Source organism: Nycticebus coucang, chromosome 10 (genome assembly GCF_027406575.1).
Source record: "Nycticebus coucang isolate mNycCou1 chromosome 10, mNycCou1.pri, whole genome shotgun sequence".
Lineage (NCBI taxonomy): Eukaryota > Metazoa > Chordata > Mammalia > Primates > Lorisidae > Nycticebus > Nycticebus coucang.
This window is the reverse complement of record NC_069789.1, coordinates 121,561,183-121,583,061: the sequence shown is the minus strand read 5'-3', so window position 1 is coordinate 121,583,061 and position 21,879 is coordinate 121,561,183. Positions and strand designations below refer to the sequence as shown.

The 21,879-nt window shown below is 52.6% G+C and overlaps 1 protein-coding gene across 2 annotated transcripts; it reads right to left on the bottom strand.

Moving 5' to 3' along the window:
- Positions 1–232: 232 nt before the first annotated feature.
- Positions 233–20,429, bottom strand: LIPE (lipase E, hormone sensitive type). 2 transcript variants are annotated; one of them, XM_053607048.1, is made up of 10 exons: positions 20,195–20,429; positions 9,250–9,785; positions 6,860–6,950; positions 6,605–6,750; positions 6,213–6,398; positions 5,720–6,014; positions 4,730–4,957; positions 4,333–4,509; positions 1,231–1,652; positions 233–813 (listed from the first exon to the last, which is right to left on the bottom strand). In XM_053607048.1, the coding sequence occupies exons 1-10, from the start codon at positions 20,310–20,312 to the stop codon at positions 601–603; spliced, it is 2,412 nt and encodes an 803-aa protein (XP_053463023.1). In that variant the 5' UTR covers positions 20,313–20,429; the 3' UTR covers positions 233–600. The 2 variants fall into 2 exon arrangements, with proteins under 2 accessions (XP_053463023.1, XP_053463024.1); XM_053607049.1 differs by lacking the exon at positions 20,195–20,429 and adding an exon at positions 11,655–11,808 and having other exon boundaries at positions 234–813.
- Between the last annotated feature and the right edge of the window lie 1,450 nt (positions 20,430–21,879).

Sequence of the window (21,879 nt, the reverse complement as noted above, 5' to 3'; positions counted from 1 at the left end):
ACCTTCCCAACCATTGACAAGTATACACACACCCCCCCACTTCAAGGGGGTGGAGCTGAGGACCTGGTTTGCATGTACCGGGATTAAGTCTGTTCGGAGGGAGCGGGCTCCCTCAGCTGTAAGAACGCAGGCCGCACCCCTTTCCAGGTTTCGGGATTCCCAGCTGCTTGAGTCCAATGCTGCCCCCTGGTGGGCAAACACCCGCCTTCGCCCTATTACAGAGAGGCCAAGCTCATTAAATACTTTTATTTACAAAAATCAAACCGACCAGCGGGGAGGAGGCCAGACCCCACCCCTGCGGCAGTCGCAGCAGCAGTCCAAGGCAGTGGCGGAGTGCAGGTGTAGCTGTTCCAGTGACCGGTGTTTGTGTTCATCTGCCCCAGGCTAGGGTCTCAGCTTCGGCCCCGAGCCGCCCTCCTTGCCACCCCCGACTTAAGGCACAGCCCGCACCCCCTCCCATCGCCCCCCTCCACCCCCCCGGCCCACAGCGCATTCACCACGGAGGCCAGAGCAGATGGGAAACAGAGGCCTTTAGTGTCGCCCTCCTCACCCCGCGCCTGCAGCCCGGTCTCCCCAAGCGGCCTGGCTCTGGCCCGCAGCTCAGACCAGCGGCGAGGCGGGCGGAGTGATGATAAGGCGGATGCGCTCCACGCACAGTTCGGCTGCCTGTCGCGTCTCCCGGCATAGCGCCGCCAGGGTCAGGAAGCCGTGCGGCAGGTCCTCCACCACGCGCAGCGTCACGGGCTGGCCCAGGCCGCGCAGCCGTCGCGCAAACATGACCGAGTCGTCCAGCATGGGGTCCAGCGCACATGCCTGCAGGACAGTGGGGAGGGAGGACCGGGTGGGTAAGCAAAAGGAGGGGGAAAACATGGATACAGATGGGGGTGGGCAGGCAGGAGAGTTGGGGAGAGAATGAGGGAGTAGGGGGAAGTGTGGGAAGGAAGAGAGAATAAATTTAACTGGGTTCCTTGGTCTCTGCCCAGCCTCTCCCTCCCCACCCCTCAACTCACTTCTTCTCTTGATTCTCTAAGCCCAGGGGGTGTCCCACTTATCCTGCCCCTTGGTGCATAAAATTGCAAAAGAAAACAGGTGCACCCCAAGTCTCTTCCATTCTTCTCTGCTGCTCCAGGTGCCACACCCTCTTTCGTCCCCTCCTAAGCGCTCTTCCGGAGGTTCACCTATGCCCCGCCCACCTCCTCCCTGGGCACACCATTTCTGCCTGCCACTCACCACAATGTGCACAGGGGGCAAAGTCTTCAGCATGTTGTCTGGTGCCAGCAGTGGCGACATGAAGGGGTTCTTGACAATGGGCGAGGAGAAGAGGGGCATCCGCGTGGCACCCTGGCTGGAGCGCCGTGGGTGGAAACCCTCCGGGAAGGCAGCATGGGCGCCCTGGCCTCTGTCCTTGGTGCCCACCTCGTTTCTGGCCTCCGCTTCTTCAGAGGCATCCGCAGGCCTCACTAAGAAGTTGATGTCCGAGGGTTTGGAGGGGCCAAGTGTCTCGGCTGACAGTGACATCTCAGGAGTGTCTGACGTGTCGGAGCTGCTCCTCAGGCTCAAGTCCTTCAGCGTCAGGTTCTTGAGGGAGTCTGTACCCATTGGGCCCTCAGGCTGGGCCAGCGCTGCTTCAGACACGCTGCGGCGCATTGGCTCTGTGAGGGGGGGCAGGGTCAGGGGGCTGGACCCAGCTGCAGATAAGCCTGGCTCTGTATAGCTGGGTGTGTGGGCGGCAGGGAAAGTCACTGTATCCTCCTCCTGCTGTGGGGGACTATGGAGGCCTAGGGCATTTCTCTTAGGACTTTCTCCTGGGGGAGGGTGTAGTTCTAGTTTGCTGCAGATTGTCACAATGGTGGCCTTGGAAGTGGGGCTGTGTCCCAGTGGAGGGTGTGTGTGTATGTATACATGTCAATGGTTGGGAAGGTTAAGTGCAAGTTACGTCTGAGAGCCTCAGTTTCTTCTATAAAAAAGAGATAAAAATAGTCCTTAGTCCATAGGTAGTAATAACTCAGTGGGATAAGTATGTGGGGTAAGATACTATGACCAGGGATGTCATAGTATGTCAGTATTAAGGTTTCATTGCCAGGCTGGGTGCCCTGTTCCAGACCCTCCCTAGCTCAGCATGAGGCCCAGCCAACTTTTTATGGCCACTTTGACACAGGGTATCAATGTGATTCTAGGAGCAAGCAGGCCCCATGGCTTGAACGGAGGCTCTGTTCACAGGGGACTAACAAAATTCTGGGGGGTATATTGGATCTGCTCCCCCAAATTTCTTTCTTTTTCTTTTTTTTTTTGAGACAGAGCCTCAAGCTGTTGTCCTGAGTAGAGTGCTGTGGCATCACAGCTCACAGCAACCTCCAACTCCTGGGCTTGAGCGATTCTCTTGCTTCAGCCTCCCAAGTAGCTGGGACTATAGGCACCTACCACAACGCCCAGCTATTTTTTGGTTGTAGTTGTCACTGTTGTTTGGCAGGCCTGGGCTGGATTTGAACCCGTCAGCTCTGGTGTATGTGGCTGGCACCTTAGCTGCTTGAGCTACAGGTGCCGAGCCAGCTCCCCAAAATTTATCTCATATCTTTTAGTTTTATCATTTCCTTTAGAGTGGCCAGACCAGCAACTGCCCAAAGGATGCTAAATATGCACTTTCAGCCTGCCTGGTGTGCCCATCTTGGCTTCAGCTCTATTCATTTTGTCAGACCCAATGCTACTTATCACTTGAACCAGGTAATGTAATGAAAACCTACACTTTCATTTTTTTTTTTTTTTTAAGAGATGGGGATCTCTCTCCATCACCCAGGCTGGAATGTGGTGGCATGATCATAGCTCACTGCAGCCTTGAACTCCTAGGCTTAGGTAATACTCCCATTTCCGCTTCTGGAGTAGCTGGGATTACAGGTGCAAGTCATCCATTGCACCTGGCCACTTTCAGTTTTTTAAATTGTTTTTATAAATCCATGAAGGCAAAATACAAGACAATGTATGAATAACCACTTAAGTGCTCTGTGACCCAGAGCGTCACTGGAACAGAACTGTTGACACAGAGCACAGGGGTGTTGGCATCTTACCTAAGAACACCTACTGTGTGCCAGGCATTCTGCTGGGTACCTGACACAAACAGGTAGGTGCATGCGGTACTCACAGCAACCTAAGGGTACTCTTATTGTACTGGTTTCACAGAGGAATAAACCAAGGTCACAGATAACTGTTACTTGCCCATGTTACCCAGCAGCCAGCAAATAACTGGTGGAGTGGGGAGCCAGACTGAGGTGTGTGCTTCCAGGGACTGGGCTTCTCACTTGTATCTTACAGGGAAAACCCCAGTACTCCATGCCTCAAATTCAGCTCCCTTTTTTATTATTTCTGTATGTATATATGTGTATCCATTTGAAGATTCTAAACTTGATCTAAAATAAAATATATTGGCTGGGTGCTGTGGGTCATGCCTGTAAACCTAGCACTCTGGGAGGCCAAGAGCTCAGGAGTTCGAGATCTGCCTAACCAAGAGCTCTGAGACCCCATCTCTACTAAAAATAGAAAAACTAGCCAGGTGTCCTGGAGGGCACCTATAGCCCCAGGTACTTGGGAGGGTAAGGCAAGAGGTCTCTTGAGCCCAAGAATTTGAGGTTGCTGTAATCTGTGAGGCCATAGCACTCTCCCCAGAGCAATGGAGTGAAACTCTGTCTCAAAATATAAAAATTAAAAAAAAAAAAATACATTCAACTAGAATAATTTTCTGAATAATAGTAACTGTATCTACTTTTGAACATGTTAAGTCTTATTATTCAGAAAATACTGCTGATTTGCTAGAGATGGAAAATAAATGGCATTGGTTGTACTCAAGGCTGGGAATCTCCATTTCCCAAGGTTCTTCAATTCTGCCCATCCCAGCTCTACAGCCTCTGGGGGTGGGGATGTTCGCCCCCTCTACCGCTGTTAAAAATCTGTGGAAAGAATTGAGGAGGGCTAGATCTCCACCTGAGGGCCCAAGGGATTTTTGAGGCTTGAAAATCAGGATGCGTGGCAGATTGTTATTTCCCAGGGTTCAAGGCCTCTCTGGGTGAAGCTGTTTGAAAAATCAAATCCTGTAATTCCTGAGCCTTTGAGATGACCTGAGAGATCAGAAGTCCTGGCATTTCCAGGATGTGGACTATCATGGGAAAGTGAGGCTTTGAGGTAGGGAGCAGTTATGGGTGTGGGGCAGAGCCAGGCAGGAAAGAGAGCTCTGCTTCACTGTGTTCCTGGGGTTTGGTTCCTTTTTTATCCTGGGATTTTGCTGTGCCAGCCTGTCCCTCCTGGCCACCCTGGTTAGGTGTGTGCGGGGAGGGAGTCACTCACCTGCTATAGGCTCTGATGTCTTTTGGGACTTGCGCCCACTTAACTCCAGAAAGGAGTTGAGCCATGAGGAAGCGCCCAGGCGGAGGTCTCGGAGGAGCAGGGCTGTGTCCCGCCGCACCAGTCCCATCACACCCAGGGCCTTCTGGTCTGGGTCAGAGTGGTCTTCTGTCTCTGCACCTGTAGAGTATATATGTGGGGGTTGAGTTGGCCTCCTTTCTTTCTGGGCCCAGTGTTAACACCCAGAACTTTAGGCATTATATCCTCCAGAACCTATGCCTATCTGATTGCTTCAAAAAGAATGGCATTCTTCCTTAGCTCCAGGAGGCTGGTCTCCAGTCCCCGTAGAACCCAGACATCTCAGCACCCTGCTCCCCTGCTATGAGGGTGTGGGCCTCACCAGCATAGGCGCTGACACACTTGGAGAGCACGCTGAGGGGCAGTAGGGGGTCCATGAGGCTCAGAAGGCGGGAGGGAGACGCGGCGGACTGCAGCATCGTGGCTGGGTAGGCTGCCATGATGCCATCTGGCACCCGCACCCCGTAGGCTGCTGCCCGAAGGGACACCGTGAAGCAGAGGTTCCCACCTGCACTGTCTCCCGCAAGGCATATTCGTTCCCCTGTTGAGCCTGGTTTGGGGAAGGCTTGGTCACAGCATGGCAGGGGCAGGAGACTAGGGAGGGAGGGCAGGAGGCATTTAAGCTCTGGGCTAGGAGAACTGGGGCCTCTGGGCTTCCCTGGGGTCTAGCAGATTGAATTTTAGAGACTGGTAAGCTGACACAGGGTTTTGGAACCATTTGGTAGACAGTGGTCAGATGATCAGGAAGACTTGGGACCTTAGGAAGTCCAGAGCTCAGGAAGCTCTGGGAAATCTGGGAGGCTAGAGGTCCACAAGGCAGGCAGGTGATGGGAAAGCAGAGCTCAAGGCCCTGATGAGAAGGGGAGGGTCTTGGCTGGGCCACAGGTACTGTGCCTACAGGGTGGCCACACTCTGTCTATGCCTCAGTGTCTTCCCAAGAAGTTGGCATTTGAAGAGGGAGGTCAGAGGAGCTGAAGCATGGGCCAGGGTATGTAGTCCAGGAGGCTGGAAGGACAACATAGCCTGCAGCAACCAGAGGAGGAACACAGAGGCAGGAGGATGCGTGGGAAATGGGCTGAAATGGATGTGGTGGGGGAGAAGATGGAGAGTCAGGCTGGAGTGTGGCCATAGGAGTCAGAAAGCAAGTGGTTGAGAGGGAAGACTGGGGCAGGATTGGGGAGCTGGTGGCAAGAGTTAAGGGTCAGGGTGGGGAAGGGGAGGCAGGGTGCCAAGCTGAAGCTTGAGGAACCTGTGGTAGGTTGGGGTGGGGCTGGGAAAATTGTGTGCATACAGCAGGGGGCCCGGGGCTCACCTAGGAGGTCACAGTGCTTGATGGCCCAGCAGTAGGCAAAGAAGCACTCCTCTAACGCACGGGGGAAGGGGGCCTCGGGAGCCAGGGAGTAGTCGATGGAGATGATGGGGGCACCCAGCTCCTGGGCCCAGCTTTTGAGGTACGGCTCATGGGATTTGGAGGTCTGGGCCACGAAGCCGCCACCGTGGAAGTGCACTACCAGGGAACGTGAGCGGGGCGCCTGCTGGGCGCGTGGCCACAGCTCCAGGCTGCGCTGGCCCTCAGACTTCACCAGGATGCTGAGCTCCTCGCTGTCCTGGGGGGTGAGGAGGGAGGAGGTGGGTGAGGATGGACGGGCCTATCTGGGCTGTGTCCCTCTGAGGGGATGTGCTCAGGGGGACAGGATGAGGGCAGGCGTGAACAGCAGAGGTGAAGGGCATGGGGAGGAACTGGAGAGGGGGCTGCCCAGGCTTCTCAGCTCTGGGCCTGTACCCAGCTGAGGCTGGGGCCCTACCTGTCCTTCACGCAGGTCATAGGAGATGAGCCTGACGAGGACAGGCCCAGGGCCGGAGTGAGCGAGAGGGGGTGAGATGGTGACTGTAAGCGTGGGGTCAGCAGTCAATGGCATCTCAAAGGCCTCAGGTGGTAGGCTGAGCAGGCGGCTTACCCTCACGGTGGCTGATGCCATGTTGGCCAGAGACTGGTGGGAGAGAACAGAGGGGTTCTGGGGAGTACTGCCAACAGGGGACTTCCATACTTCCCCTCTGATTCAGTCTCTCTCCTCGTGTGCTGCTACCCCTGGGCCTGGAGCCCTGCAAAGACCGGCTGTGTCTTTGGATGGGTCTCTGGGCCTCAGAGTCCCCACCTATATAACATGTTGGGGCCCTTGCCAGGCCTCGAGCTCACCGACAAGACCTCGATCTCGGTGATATTCCAAAAGGCTTTCCAGAAGTGCACGTCAAGGTTCTGTGTAATCCGCTCAAATTCAGCCCCACGTAGTTCTGGGTCAATGGCAAAGCGGCCACTGGTGAACAGGGAGCTGGCGGTCACACCTGGAAGGTGCAAGGAGTGTCAGAAAGCCCCGGTGGGTCAGGGTGCTTGAGCAGGGGTGGAGAGGAGGAGTGAAGTGGAGGCCAGGAGCAGGGCCTGGCAGGGACTCACCGAGGCCCGTCTCATTGCGTTTGTAGTGCTCTCCAAAGGACACCAGCCCAATGGAGATGGTCTGCAGGAATGGCCGGATGGCGGGCGTGAACTGTGGAGAGAGGGACAGGGATGTGTGTGGGGAGAATGTTCATTCAGTAAATATTTCATCATCTCCTACCATTTGATGGGCATAGCTCTAGCTCCTTAGTGGACCTGACGTTCTTGCAGGGAAGACAGATGATTAGCAAATAAGGCCGTATGCAATATCATGTCAAGGAATGATGAACGATTTGAAGAAAATAACAGTAGGTGGAGTGGCCAGAGAGTGATGAGTAGGGGTGGGGCTGCTTTGATGGCTCTTGGAAGATCAATCTAAATAGAAAGAGGGAAGGGTGTTCCCTGCAGAAGGCACCGCAGCATGGGAAGCGCATGGGCTCAGAAGTAGGCCTGAGCGAAGGCGAGAGCTGAGGGGCAGGAGGGAGGCCAGAGGGGCACAGGGGCCTCATCCACAGCCTAAACTGAGGAATTGGAGTCTCATTCTTTGTTTTCTGTTTTCCGAGACAGAGTCTCAAGCTGTCACCCTGGGTAGAGTGCCGTGGCGTCACAGCTCACAGCAACCTCAAACTCTTGGGCTTAAGCAATCCTCTTGCCTCAGCCTCCCAAGTAGCTGGGACTACAGGCACCTGCCACAACGCCTGGATATTTTTTGTTGCAGTTGTCATTGGTGGTTAGCTGGCCCAGGCTGGGTTCGAACCTGCCAACTTCAGTGTATGTGGCCGGTGCCACAACCTCTGTGCTATGGGTGCCGAGCCAAGGAGTCTCATTCTTAGCATGGGGTGGAGCCGCTGGGGAGTAAGATGATGTGGGGCTTCATGAAAGTTAGAGGATAGGGAGATGGGGCAGCAGGATGAAAGAAAAAGGGAAGTGGTCAGCTAGCCAGCCAGATACAGAGATCTGAGGCAGACAGCCAGAAGGGGGAGACTGAGGCTTAGAGATGGAGACAGAGAGCCATGACCAAGAAATGGGAGCATCTGAGAGCAGACAGGCAGTAAAGAAACAAAAGTCGGAAAAAAAAAAAAAAAGAAACAACAGTTGAGACATAGGATCAGAGGAAAGAAAGGCACTGGAGACTGAGGCAAGGGGCCAGTGGGGTCTTCTGTTCGTTTAACAAACACTGGCCAAGGTCCTACTGTATGCTAGACTCGGGTGGAGCAGAGATTGAGAAAGGGGAGGCTTCCGTCCTCCTGGGGGCTGATATTTTAGAAGGGGGATGGCCCTGCCCCTGGCCAGAGGCCTAGTGGGCCAGAGGGCACAGGGATGCCTGGCCATTCATTGTGGCTGGGATGCCAGTTCCAGCGGCCCCAGAATCTCTTTCTCATGACTGCAAGGTCATGGCTGGGGCACAGGGAGCTGCTGGCTGGGCTGATCAGTATTTGTGGGTTCAGCCTGGATGAGGGGAGGTTTTCAGGAAAACTCAGGCTGGGTTGTTGAGGATAGGCAGGCCCTCAGGGAAGCATGAAGAGTAGGGTGGGGAGGGGAGGCTGAGGGGCTGCTAAGCTCAGCCATTGCTGAGGTTGGGGGAGGCCCAGAGAGGGTGGGAGAGACTACAGGGTCACACAACTCCAGACACTCCTGCTGGGATTCCCTGATGCAGCTGGGGACTGGAGGACCTGACACTAACCCCAACAGGGGCAAGTTGGCTCTCTGCTGTGAGCCTGGTGCCTCAAGGCCCCCAAATTGTCTGAGTCCTTAAACCACTTTTTTTAAGTCTGACATCCTTTAGGCTGCCTCGCTTACAATGTGTTGATGCGCCGTTTCTCTGAGCATGTTTTGGGATGGGTAGAGGGAGGAAGAGGCCTGGATCAGGGAGGGGAGAGGCCACAACCAGGCTTCCTCACTGTCACCATCTCTGATAGGCTCACCGGCCCTCCCTCTAGCCTGAAAATCCTGTGATTCTATAGCTCCTCAAATGAGCGGAAAGCCCAGGCCATAGTCAGCAGCTGTGGGCTGGCACCCTCTCTCCCTCCAGGGCTCCAGTGGGCATGACTACCTGGTGTACTTCAGAATATTCTTTTGAGAACAACGCCTCTCTCCTGGGGGTCTCAAACTGAAATGACTTCAGGGGCCAGACAAGGAACACAGAAGAGTGAATGAGTATAGGACAGTAGATAGTAGTGGATGTCCCAGTGAAAACTATGCAAGCTGAAGATTTCTTACTACACAGACGTTCTGGTCCAAGGACCATGAGTTTGCAGCCCTGTCTGAGCTCCAGTAAACTTCCTCTTTCTGTATCTGCTGTTTTCTGAATCTAATACTGACCATTGCAGTTATTTTGACACACACCTGGGTCGGGCTAGTGGCCACCACATCTTCACTGTGGGCCCAGAGGGGTAGGGCAGGGGGCTCACCTGGAAGCCCAGGCAGCGGCCATAGAAGCAGCCCTTATGCAGCGTGACATATTCCCGCAGGAAGTCAGCAGTGAGCCCCTCCTCGCCCTCTAAGAAGAGCCCTCCTGGTCGATTGGTGGCCAGCAGGCGCTGGGCATAGTAGGTCAGAGCGCGGAGCTGGGTGAGGGCAGCCAGGTAGGCCTCCAGTTCGGCCAGGTTGTGGCTGGTGCGGAAGAAGATGCTGCAGCGGTTGGAGGCCACGTAGCGGGATTTGTGCAGCAGGTGCGCAAGGCAGCAGCGGGCTGTGTGCACCAGGCTGCGGTACCCGTTGGCTGGTGTCTCTGCGTCCAGGTCAAAGAGGTGTGCCACACCCAGCAGGCGGCCCAGGACTGGCTCTAGCCCCAGTGCCTGCTCCCGCACACCAGCAAAGACACCCGACAGCCTCCGTGCTGTCTCCCCAGGGCCCTGGCTGGAGAAGAAGGCCATGTTGTCCTCTGCCAGAGTCACCAGCGACTGTGTCATTGTGTGCAGGTCCATGTTGTGTATGAGCCTTGAGGCTGTAGGTGGGTGGGGAGATTTGTTAAGGCAGAGCCAGGTCCCTCCTTGCTCAGCTGGAGCCCAGGAGTCCAGGCACGGCCCCCTCTTCCCTCAGCCACAGGTGGCAGATCTCTACCCTCTCCTCTTTCAGTCCAGCAGTCTAGGACCTGAGGTTCCTCCTCCCTCCAAACTAGGCAGCCACCCCCTTGTCTCCAGGACTCAGGAGTCTGGGGCCCCATCCCCTTTCTGCTTTCATCCCCATGAAGCCAAGTCCCCAGTGTCTTCTCCCTCCTCAGGACCAGGCGTTCAAGCCCTCAGTCCCCTGTTCCCTCAGAACTCAGAGCCCGGGCCCCCAGCGCCTTCTCTTTAGGGTCCAGGAGCCCCTGCTCTCACCTATTTGGGACTCAGAAACTTGCCATCCCTGGCCTTCTCCTCTCTTTCTCCTCTCTCTTGGACCCTGGGATCCAGACATTCTCCCAAACCCATAAGACTCTGATTCCCGAGCTCCTGCATCTCCCCTAGGAGCCTTTCTTCCTTCTTCCAGGAACCCAAGAGTTCAGGCACTTGTTCCCATTTACTCTCTTGGGGCCCAGGACACCTTCTCCTATGTCCCAAGAAGTCCAGACCCCCCAGTTGGCTCCCTCTTTCAGGACCCAGCAGTCCCCTGCAGGCCTTTCCTCCCCAGTAGTATTTGGGAGAGTTCAGCTCCCAGTCTACCATTCCCATCTCCAGGGTCCCTGGTGCCCAGACTCAACTCTTTTCTTGAACCCAGGAATTCATAACTTTAGGCTTTTCACTGAGGAATCACTCCAGATTCCTCAAGTCTGGCTGTGGAACACCCTCCAAGCCCAGGCTCCCTCCCTGTTCCTCTGCAGAATCCCCCAAACTCAGTCTCCATTCTCCCCTAGTTGGGTCCCCCGGCCTTTGTGTCTATGCGCTTGTCTTAGAATGCACAGCTGGCCCTGCACCCCTGCCTGGAACAGCAGTGCTCCTTGCTGCCATTGACCCTGAGCTGCGCTAAGTGCTCTCCATGTTTGCTCATTTAGTCACTAGCCCTCTGTGTCACGTGCTGCTTATTATCACTAGCATCCCATTTTACAGGAGAAAGTACTGAGGCCCAGAGGTGTTAAGTAAGGAACTGAAGAGTGCACCGAAAGTGACAGAGCTTATTCAAACCCATATTTCTGGGTCCAGAGCCATGTTTATGCTGTGCACCGTCCCAGGACTCTGAAGGCCAGAACCCTTCAGAGTTTGGCCATCAAAACCTCTGGCTGGGGCAGCGCCCGTTGCTCAGTGGGTAGGGCGCTGGCTACATTTGCTGAGGCTGGAGGGTTCTAATCTGGGCTGGGCCATCTAAAACAACAATGATAACTGCAACAAAAAAATAGCCAGGCGTTGTGGCAGGCGCCTGTAGTCCCAGCTACTCAGGAGGCTGAGGCAAGAGAATCGCCTGAGCTCAGGAGTTGGAGGTTGCTGTGAACTTTGACGCCACGGCACTCTACCCAGGGCGACAGCTTGAGACTCTGTCTCAAAAAACAAAAAACAAAAAACCTCTGCCTGTACAGTGTCTGACTACCTACACTTCTGGTCCCCAGTAATCTCCCCTTCAGTATCCCCATCCCTCCCAGGCACTTGGGCCACCCCTTTTCTTGGATGCCCTGTCACTCAGGTCCTAAATAAGTGGCCATTGCCCCCCTGGTGGGGATACTACCATCTGTCCCAGTGGTAGTATCCCCAAAGTGCCCATTCTGAGGTACTTCCCTCCTGAAGCTAGAAGCCTGACACCTTGCCTGTTCCCCTCTTCCCTGAGTAGAAGGTGTCTCCTCTCCCTTCCAGGCCCTGGGGTCCAGCAGCAGTCATTCCTATCTCTTAGCTGAACACATACTCACCCATCTCAGGCCTCATCTGAGCTCCCTGGGGCTGGTTTGTGGCTCATACTAGTAGCTGCCTGGGGTGATAAACCAGGGCAGGGGCTGGCCTGTTCAGGGTGTGGCCACAGGAGCCACCTCCCACCCAGAAAGGACAGTGAGGACCACGTGTTGTAAACAGAGAACAGAGCCCAACTCCCTGCCTCCCCTCCCTGCCTGCTCCCAGCTTCAGCTCAATTGGGAATCCTTGTCTCAGGCGCCTCTGCCTTAGAACCTGGGGGTCCAGGTCCCAGCTCCTTCCCTGGCAGACCTGGGGTCTCAGCCCCAGTTCTGAGCAAACTGTTCCCTCTCACCCAGCCAGGCTGCCTTTTCTCTCCCCAGAGTGGACTCAGGGAGCCAAAGGCCCAGTGATCTCAGCTCCCGCCCACAAGTCTGGCCCTGGCACAGCCAGTCCCAGCTGTTGGGGGGAGAGAGGAGGTAGCCAGCCCTGCTTGTCCCTTCTGGGAGGACAAAAGCCGATTAAGGGCAGTTCCAAGCTGAGCTGGGGGCCTGAGCCACAAGCCCTACTGGGTAGTGTGCCCTTGTATCTGCCACTTACCCTTCACAGTGTACCCTGCTGTGACTGCTATCCCTACTTCATATATGGGGAAGCAAGCTCGGAGAGACCCTTCCCTTATGTTACTCCACATGCTCCTTGCCTGGCTGGCTCTTTCTTTCTTTTTTTGTGTGTGTTTTTTGGCTGGGGCTGGGTTTGAACCCACCACCTCTGGCATATGGGACCAGTGCTCTACTCCTTGAGCCACAGGCACCGCCCTGGCTGGCTCTTTCTTACCCTCTAGGCCTTAGTACCTCCTCAAAGTACTATACCCCAAGTGCTCCTCCCCATCTGAGATAAGCATTCCCCCATTATTTTCTGCCATGATACTTTGCTCTTTCCTAGCATTTGACAATTTTTACAGTTATAAATTTATTTGTTTACATGTTTGTTGTTTGTCTCCCCCAGGACAGAACCAGGTTTTATGAAGCCATGAAACCTATAAGGTATGGGGGTGTGGCTCTTTAGGAAGAAGAATACAAAATTACGAATATAAGATTAGGTACAGAGCCTTGGTAGGGGCCTGTACAGATAAGAGGCCCTGAGGCCTCAGAGTTATTTTCTTCCCTGGAGGTGAATCCTATCTCTCTGTCCCCTGGACTGTCATAGGTTAGGATGTGGCCCCAGGGCCTATCACGGGGGCTGGCATATTGTAGGTGCTCAACAAACATCTGAAGGAAGAAGGAAGGCGTGAAGAGGAAGAGTGCAGGTAGAGGGGCTGAATGGGAGCTTGGGAGAGCCGCCCCTCAGGGCTGGTGAACAGATAGACAGGCAGGCCTCGGGTGGCAGCTCTGAGCTTGTGGTTGTGGAGATGGATCACTGGCCTGAGCCACTTGCCAGGCAATCCTGGATGAGTCTGTTTTCTTCCAGTAGAAACTGCACTTGGCTGTCCTGCCCACTCAGGGTGGAGATGGGCTTTCTGAGTGATACCCATGGGTGGCATTTTCTGCATGCAGTTTGCTCTGTGGGCTGACTTGGCCTTGCTGAGATGGCGTATTGGGCTATTTTTCTCTGCGGCACTTATCGTGGCAACTTACTACAGCATCTCTCCCTTGACTGTGCCTCACAAATACTGTGTTTTTATAAATTGAAGGTTTGTGGTAACTGCGTTGAGCAAATCTGTTGGTGCCATTTTCCTAACAGCTTGTGCTCACCTTGTGTCTCTGTGTCTTGTTGTGGTAATTCTCACAACATTTCAGGCTTTGAATAATTTTTCATTATTATTATATCTGTTGTAATTCTCACAACATTTCAGGCTTTGAATAATTTTTCATTATTATTATATCTGTTACGGTGATCAGTGATCAGTGGTCTCTGATGTATTATTGTAATTATTTTGGGGCACCACCAACAGTACCCAGATACAGCAACAAATTCAATTGATGAATGCATGTGTTCTGACTGCTTCAGGCTGTTCCCCCGTGTCTCTCCCTCTCTTTGGATCTCCTATTCCCTGAGACACTCAGTACAATTAGGCCAACTAGTAAGCCTACGACGGCCTCCAAGTGTTCTAGTGAAAGGAGGAGCTGCACATCTCTCACTTTAAATCAAAAGCTAGAAATGACGAAGCTAACTGAGGAAGGCACTTTGAAAGCTGAGACAGGCCCAGATTCAGGACTGCAGTACTATTCCAGCAAACACAAGAAACAGAGGCTAACAGGGAAAAAGAGTGAGTGGTCTGAAAAGAGGATCAAACCAGCCATAACATTCCCTTAAGCCGTGGCCTAATCCAGAGCAAGGGCCTGACTCTCTTTAATTCTATGAAGGCTCAGAGGTGAGAAAGCTGGAGAAGAAAAGTTGGAAGCTAGAAGAGGTTGGTTCATGAGGTTAAAGGAAGGAAGCCATCTCTATTTAACATCAAAGTGTGAGGTGAAGAAGCAACAAAGTGCTGACGGAGAAGCTGCAGCAAGTTATCCAGAAGATCTAGCTAGGACAGTTGATGAAGGTGGCTACACTAAGCAACAGATTTTTAACGTAATGAAGCAGCCTTACACTGGAAGAAGATGCCAACGAGGTCCTTTCATAGCTGGAGAGAAGTCAATGCTTGGCTTCAAAGCTAAGGACAGACTGATTCTCTTGTTAGGCACAAATGTAATTGGTGACTTTGTTTATTTACCATTCCTAAAATCCTAGGAACCTTAAGAATTATGTTAAATCTACTCTGTTCTATAAATGGAACAACAAAGCCTGGATGATAGCACATATATTTACAACATGATTGAGTATTTAAAACCCACCATTGAGACCTGCTGTTCAGAAAAAATACAAAATATTACTGATCATTGACAATGCACCTGGTTCACCTAAGAGCCCTGATGGAGACGCATAAGGAGATTAAAGTTGTCTTCATGACTGCTAACACAAGGCCCATTCGGCAGGTAAATTTTCACTTTTAAGTCTTATTATTTAAGAAATACATTTTGTAGCTGGGTCCAGTGGTGTGGTGCCTGTAGTCCTAGATGCTTGGTAGGGTGAGGCGGGAGGACTGCTTCATCCCAGGTGTTGTGGGTCATCCTGGGCAACACAGCAAGACCCTATCTCTTAAAAAAAGCCTCCCACACAAGAAAAACATTTCGTAAGGCTATAGCTGCCATACACAGTGATTCCTCAGATAGATCTGGGTAAAGCAAATTGAAAACCTTCTGGAAAGGATTCACCATCTTAGATGCCATAAAAGACATTTGTCATTCATGAGAGGAGGGCAAAATATCAACATTAACAGGAGTTTGAAAGAAGGCGATTCCAACACTTATGGGTGATTTTGAGGAGTTCAAGTGGAGGAAGTAAATGCAGATGTGATGGAAATACCAACAGAACTAGAATTAGAAGTGGAGCCTGAAGCTGTAAACCGAATTGCTGCCATCTCATACCAACACTTTATAACGGTTAAGGAATTGCTGCTTCTGGGTGAACAATGAACATGGTTTTGGCCAGGTACAATAGTTCATACCTGTAATCCTCGTACTCTAAGAGGCAGAGATGGGTTGATCACTTGGGCTCAGGAGTTCAAGACCAGCCTGAGCAAGAACAAGACCCCATCTCTACTAAAAATGGTGGGCGCCTGTAGTCCTAGCTACTCAGCTGAGGGAGGAGGATCGCTTGAACCTAGGGTTTTGAGCTTGCTGTGAGCTCAGCTGATGCCATGGCACTCTAGCCTGGGCAACAGACTGAGACTCTGTCTCAGAAAAAAAAAAAAAAAATGGCTTTTTGAGATGGTACCTACTGCTGGTGAAGATGTAGTGTACATTGTTGAAATGACAACAAAGGACTCAGAGTATTCCATAAACTTAGTTGATAATGCAATAACAAGCTTTGAGAGGATTGAATCCAATTTTGAAAGAAGTTCTACTGTGGTAAATGCTATCAAACAGCTTTGAAAATTGCAAAGAAATCATACATGAAAGGAAGAGTCAACTGATGTTACAAGCTTCCTTCCTTCCTTTTTTTTTTGACAGAGTCTCACTATATCCACCTTGTTAGAATGCCAAGGCGTCATAGCTCACAGCAACCTCAAACTCTTGGGCTTAAGCGATTCTCTTGCCTCAGCCTCCCAAGTAGCTGGGACTACAGGCGCCTGCCACAACGCCCACTTATTTTTTGTTACAGTTGTCATTGTTTACCTGGCCTGGGCCAGGTTTGAACCCGCCAGCCTTGGTGTATGTGCCTGGCAATGTAACCACTGAGCCCCTTCCTTCTTATTTTAAGAAACAGTCACCTCACCCCTCAGCAATCATCAGGCTGATCAGTCAGCAGCCATTAGCACTGGGGCAAGGCCCTTCACTAGCAAAAAGATTATGACTTGCTGAAGGCTCAGATGATCATTAGCACCTTTTTTAGCAATAAGCCTTGCTAAAAGGCTTATTATTATAAAGCCATTGTTTATAAAAACATAATGATATTTCACACTTAATAAATTACAGTATAATGTAATTTTTCCAAGCATTGGGAAACCAAAGTTCATGCGACTTGCTTTACTGTGAAATTCACTTTATTATGGTGTTCTAGAACCAAACCTGCAATAACTCTGAGCTATGCCTGTATTTATCCTGGGCAACATGGCAAGACCCTATCTCTTAAAAAAAAGAGATATGTTGTTTGCTCTGTCTCCCTCACTAGATTAGAGTGTCGCAGAGGCAGGATTTTTGCCTGTTTTATTCAGACCTCGTGTGGTGCCAGTGTTTGGTAAATACTGCCTCGCACTCTGATTTCCCGTTTTATAAACCTAGTTTCATTTGCTTCCTCTTTAAGGGGTAGGGGTCTTTTTTAAAGATGAGACAGGTACCTTTGACAGAACTAGTGACTTACACAAAGCAGAGGCGAAGGGGCTGTATCCCAGACCCTAGTGACACCAAAGTCCTGCCCTTTGTCCTGTTCCAGACAGCTCCCTGAGGGCTGGGCTGGGTCAAGCTGGGAGGAAGGGGTATTGAGATTGCCAGAAACTTGCTAGGAATCCCAGGCAGAGGGCACTGGGGCAGGGGCAGGCCTGCTAGGGCCTGGGTGAGGACTAGGGCAGAGGTAGATCCAAGGGACTCAGCTTGATAGGAAGGATCCCACTCACTGAGCACCAGCCTTTTGCCCTAAAGAGCCTCTGGACAGCTGTACCGGGCCTGGATGCCTGGATGCTGGTCCCTGGGGGATTGAACAGGGGTGACAAAGGCAGTCAGAAAGGAAGTAGGGGGGAGGAAGGAGGAAAGGCCAGGTCTGGGGCTTGGGAGGAGATAAAGGCCTCTGAAGTAAGGAGGTCTGCAAACAGATGCAGGTGGGGGCCAAGAGCATGTGGCCAGCTCCCGGAAGGTCTGCGTAAAAGAGCAGACATTGCACCAATGACCACAGTGTGCCAGGCACTGGTCTCTTTATGTGCTTTATGTGAAGTGAACTTGTATCATCTGCCCCAGAACCCATGAGGGAGGGCCCATTATCATTCCCTTTTGGCAGATGAGAAAACTGAGGCATAGAGAGGGTGTGTGGCTGCCTGGGGTCCCATAGCCAGCCAGGGGTGGCTCCAGTGTGGCGCTGCTGGTCTTTGCTGCCTTTCTCTGTGTTGCTCCTTCTCTGTTTCTGGTCAGGTATGAGTTTGTCTTTGGGGTTCACATCTATGTCTGCGTGTGTGTAGACTAGCTTGTGTCCTTGGCCTGTGTTTGTGGGTGGGCATGTTGACATTTTTTCTCAGTTCTGTACATGTTCATATTTCTTGGGATGTTTGAAGGTATGCAAGTTTGTATGCAAGTGTCAGCCTATGTGTTTCTTAGCCTATGAGTGGATCTGTGTCTCATTCCTCTCAGCCTGTGAGCTTGTGTGGGCATGTGTTTGTATACAAGTATGTACAAATGTATATACACGTTTGTGTGTATCCTGGTCTCTGTGTGTGTGTGTGTGTGTGTGTGTGTGTGTATTGGTTGAGTATACACCCCTTCCCATTTGCTCAAGCTGGAACTCAGTCATCATCCTGGCCACATTCCCCACCCCACTCAACATCCAATCCATCACCCTGTCCACTCTACCCTCTAGAAGCCCCTGGAACTGACCCTTCTCCCCTACTCCACTGCCTCCTCCTTGGTCCAGGCTATAGCACCCTCTTCTGGATGACTGTGACAGCTCATTACATAGCTCTGATTTCATTGTCTTCAATCTATTGTCCCTACAGTAGCCAAAGGATCCTTCAAAAAATAAATCTGATCACACTCATTCCCAACCTTTCGATGCCTCACTGCCTTGCTCTCAGGGGAGAGCTCCAAATCCTGGACATGGCCTTGCAAGCTGGGTACCTTCCTCCTCTTGTATTCTGCCTGCCCCACTCCCTCTCTTACCATTCCTTCTGGCCCTCGTTGAGCTCCCGCTGCACTGCAATGTGCTGCTTCCTTGGGCCTCAAGGACCTTGCCCAAGGTCCTCTCTGCCCTGCCCCCTCCCTTGCCTAGCAGTTAGCCCAGCTCATCCGGGGGTCAGATGTCACCTCCTGGGGAACTTTCCCTCTCTTATATTCTTGTTTTTTTTTTTTTTTTTTCCTGTTGTATTTATCATAATCTACAATTACAGCCTTTTTTTGAATCGTATCTGTGTCCCTAGCTCAACTATGAGTCTGTCCTGCTTGCCACCGAGAGCTTAACCCTGGACAACTATGTTCAGTAATGTCTGCTGAAAGCATCTGTGTGATTAGAACCTTCTGGGCTCAGAAACAAGTCGGGTTCATAGTACTTGTGAACTCACAAGGTCCATCCTGAGGAAGCACAGGGTGGCCATCTTTCTGTCCTCACTGGCCATGTAAGGTAGCCCAGGTAGCCTTGGTCGCTCAAAGTCTCAGTGTCATCATCTGGGAAATGAGGTGATACTGGCCTATTAGCCTCATCCGGTTACTGGGAAGATCACACTGATGACAAGGACTGCTCTAGCCAGTCCAGATGCCCTTGGGGCAGGGTGAGGTGATTCACCCATGAGGCCTGGCACCAGGGCAGGCATTAGGAAATGACAGGCAAATCTTGGAGCTTGGGGGAATGAGTCTTTGTGAGTAGGTGGATCCCTAGGTTTGTGAGTAGGACTGGCTGAGCCCTGTGCCCAAGTGGATTCTGACTCCTCATGTATGTATGATTATTAATATCCCTGTGTTATATAGTTCATGCAATCCTTCACTTATTAATTCAATAATAAATATTTGAGTCCCTATATGCCTAGCATACCAGACTCTGGAAATACAGGATAAACAAGGTAGACACAGTCCTATTCTTAGGCAGCTTACTGTTATGGGGGACTAAGAGTGATAAAACCCCCATCTCCTTGCTGTGTGTCCATGCCCAACACTCTACACTTAATCAAACTGCACAACAGCCTTGCAAGCGTTCCTGTTGTCATATCCTTCTAGAACTTGGAAAGTTGAGGCAGGGAAAGAGGGAGCCTGTTGTCCAGAGCATCACAACTCAGAGCCTGAGAAATGAAGTCTCCCATGCCTTCTTAACCACAATTTGTGTTTCCTCTAGGTATATGTTAGTGTCTTCCTGTGTGACAATGAGTGCCCTTGGGCTCCAGTCTGAACTCCAAGCCTTTCTGAGTCTGTGTATGTGTGTGTCTGGAGCCAATGCCAGTTCTACCCTTGGCTAATGATGTTCTATAGCATGGGGGAGGATGAGTTTGGGATTCTTGGGTCTGGGCGGTCGTGCCAATTTCTTTCCTGCATAGGAGCTTTTCATGGGTCCTCACCCAGACTGATAAATACTCATAACCCAGCAAGGACCTCCCCCTGCCTGAGAGTTGTGACATCTCTGTTGGTCTGTCAGTCTTCTGCTTTGTGAAATCTGGAAATAATGTGACACCCTAGAGAACCCAGGTGACAGCCCTACCTTCTCCCAGGGGAGGGCATGGAGGTCTGAAAGCAAGCTAGGGCTTCCTTGTGCTGGAAGGGGTTGGGGTCAGGAAGCTACACCTTAGTGGAGCTGGCTAAAGCCGGTGGACTGAATGAATGAATGGACAGATGAACTGACTCATGGGTGGGAGGATGGAGCCCCACTGCACTCCTTACTATGGGCATCCCTTTCTTGTACCTTTCCCTGACTCAACCCTAAACTTCCTCTTTGGGTAATAGCTGCTATACCCCTTCCCCATTATCCTCTCTAGAACACAGGAAACCAGAAAATCGGCGCGTGAACAATTTCCCAGGCAGGAAACACTGAATGCAACAGTTGCCCTTGGTTACACAGCGAATACGAAACCAGAGCGGGAACCTTGGTCCAAAAGACGAATTCCAGACTGTGCTCCCAAGCCGGTACGGCGTCCAGTAGTCCCTATGCTTGGGTAGGACATTCCGTTCTTAAATCACCCCTTCTCACAATGGATTAATCCCGCCCCCCCGCGGAGCGGCAGTGGGCCACTCCACGGGCTCCCCCACTTCTAGTGGCAGTGGGTCAGTCCACTCTGTCCCCAGTTCCCGGCAGGATGTATAAGATTCCTTCCGGGCTGCTGCCAGCTCTGCGCGCTCACCTCTGGCCTTGCCTTTTCGCCACCGCCGGCGACTGCGGCTCCTCAACCCCTCTTTGGCTCTCTTCGAGGCCAGGGCTCCAGCAACCCGGGTAGACTCCGTTCCCTCGGATGACTCCATCAATTCTCCGCAGTTCTCACGCTAGGGACAATTCCAGCCGCCAGGCCGGGCCTCGAGGGCCAATCCTGGCTGCATAACACCAATGGGCCAACATATCTCCCAATCGTGGGCTGGCTCCTTTGTGGGCCCCGCCCTCTGTGCAATCTGGCTTCCCTCCACCGCCGAGCCCCGCCCTCAACCACTAGGGCTTAGGGCCTGGTTCCGCCCCCTCGCAAGCCTTAAAGGGCCCGGGCCAATAAAAATGCAGCCTTGGAGGCGGCGAAAAGCGTCCTTCTGCAGGACTAGCGCATAGTCCCTAGGGGACCACTCTAACAGAGGAAGCCCCGATCTTCTCAGGTGCTGGCGTTCAGTCTCGCCATCCCGCCCACCTTCCCACAGAAGGATCCCCTACAATGTGGCCTGGCCTGCTTACTGGGAGGAGGGGGCACCTGCTGAGCCTTCACCTGGGGGGCAGGGGCGGGCCAAGTTCTCTGGCAACTCGAAGCCGGACTGGTCGCAAGCACTGGAGACGTGGCTGTGCCTGGTGAAGCCCTGTCTTATGCATCCTAGGCCACCTGTTACTCTCTTTCTGCGATTTTTCCTCTCTGCCCTTCAGCTCTCCGACCCCATCCCGAGAATGGAAGGGAGGCTGGGCGCCTGCGCACTAGCTTCAGGCAAGGGCCGGCTGGCAGCGAGGAGAAAGTAGTGGGAGCGACGCGAGCTCAGGAAAAGGCGGGAAACAGAGGAAGGCGAGAAGCTTGCACCTGCGCACACGGCCAACTGCTTCAAGGGCGCCTAAAAGGAGGCTCCAGCCACATCCGTTGCGTGGTGCAGGCGTCCTCTGAGACTGAGCTCTGGCTGAGTAGAGAAACAGCTCTTCGTCCTTAGGGCCAAAAAATCAGGCTCGGACCCTCTCTTTGCACCCTGCCCCTCCTTGCTGTCAGAGCATACGACCAGCCCTGGCACTGAGAGACTAGTTACCCTCTTCTCAGCTCTGAGAGGGACAGCCCAGCCTTTTTTTTTTTTTGTAGAGACAGTCTCACTGTACCACCCTCAGGTAGAGTGCCGTGGCGTCACACGGCTCACAGCAACCTCTAACTCTCAGGCTTACGCGATTCTCTTGCCTCAGCCTCCGGAGCAGCTGGGACTACAGGCGCCCGCCACAACGCCCGGCTATTTTTTGGTTGCAGTTTGGCCGGGGCTGGGTTTGAACCCGCCACCCTCAGCATATGGGGCCGGCGCCCTACTCACTGAGCCACAGGTGCCGCCCCATTACGCACTCTTGACTATGGTCTTACGAGTGCCCTCAGCTTCAGGATTGGGGCTGCATTTTTTCTTCCACCCTCTCAGGCTACTTCAACATGTAACCCCCATCCCATAGTCATGGCTTGCATTCCCCTTCTCCATGGCAGGGATTCTGAGACTAGAGAAGGAGGCTTAGAGCCTGAGCACTACAGAAATGGAGCCTGCAACCAGGGGGACCATTGCCTGCCTCTGAGGGGCCCTAGGAAGAGCCGGCTCTGAGTCTTGGGCCCATCACTCTCTGACACTGCTCCCACAACTTTCCTTTCATCAGGGCCCCCACGGC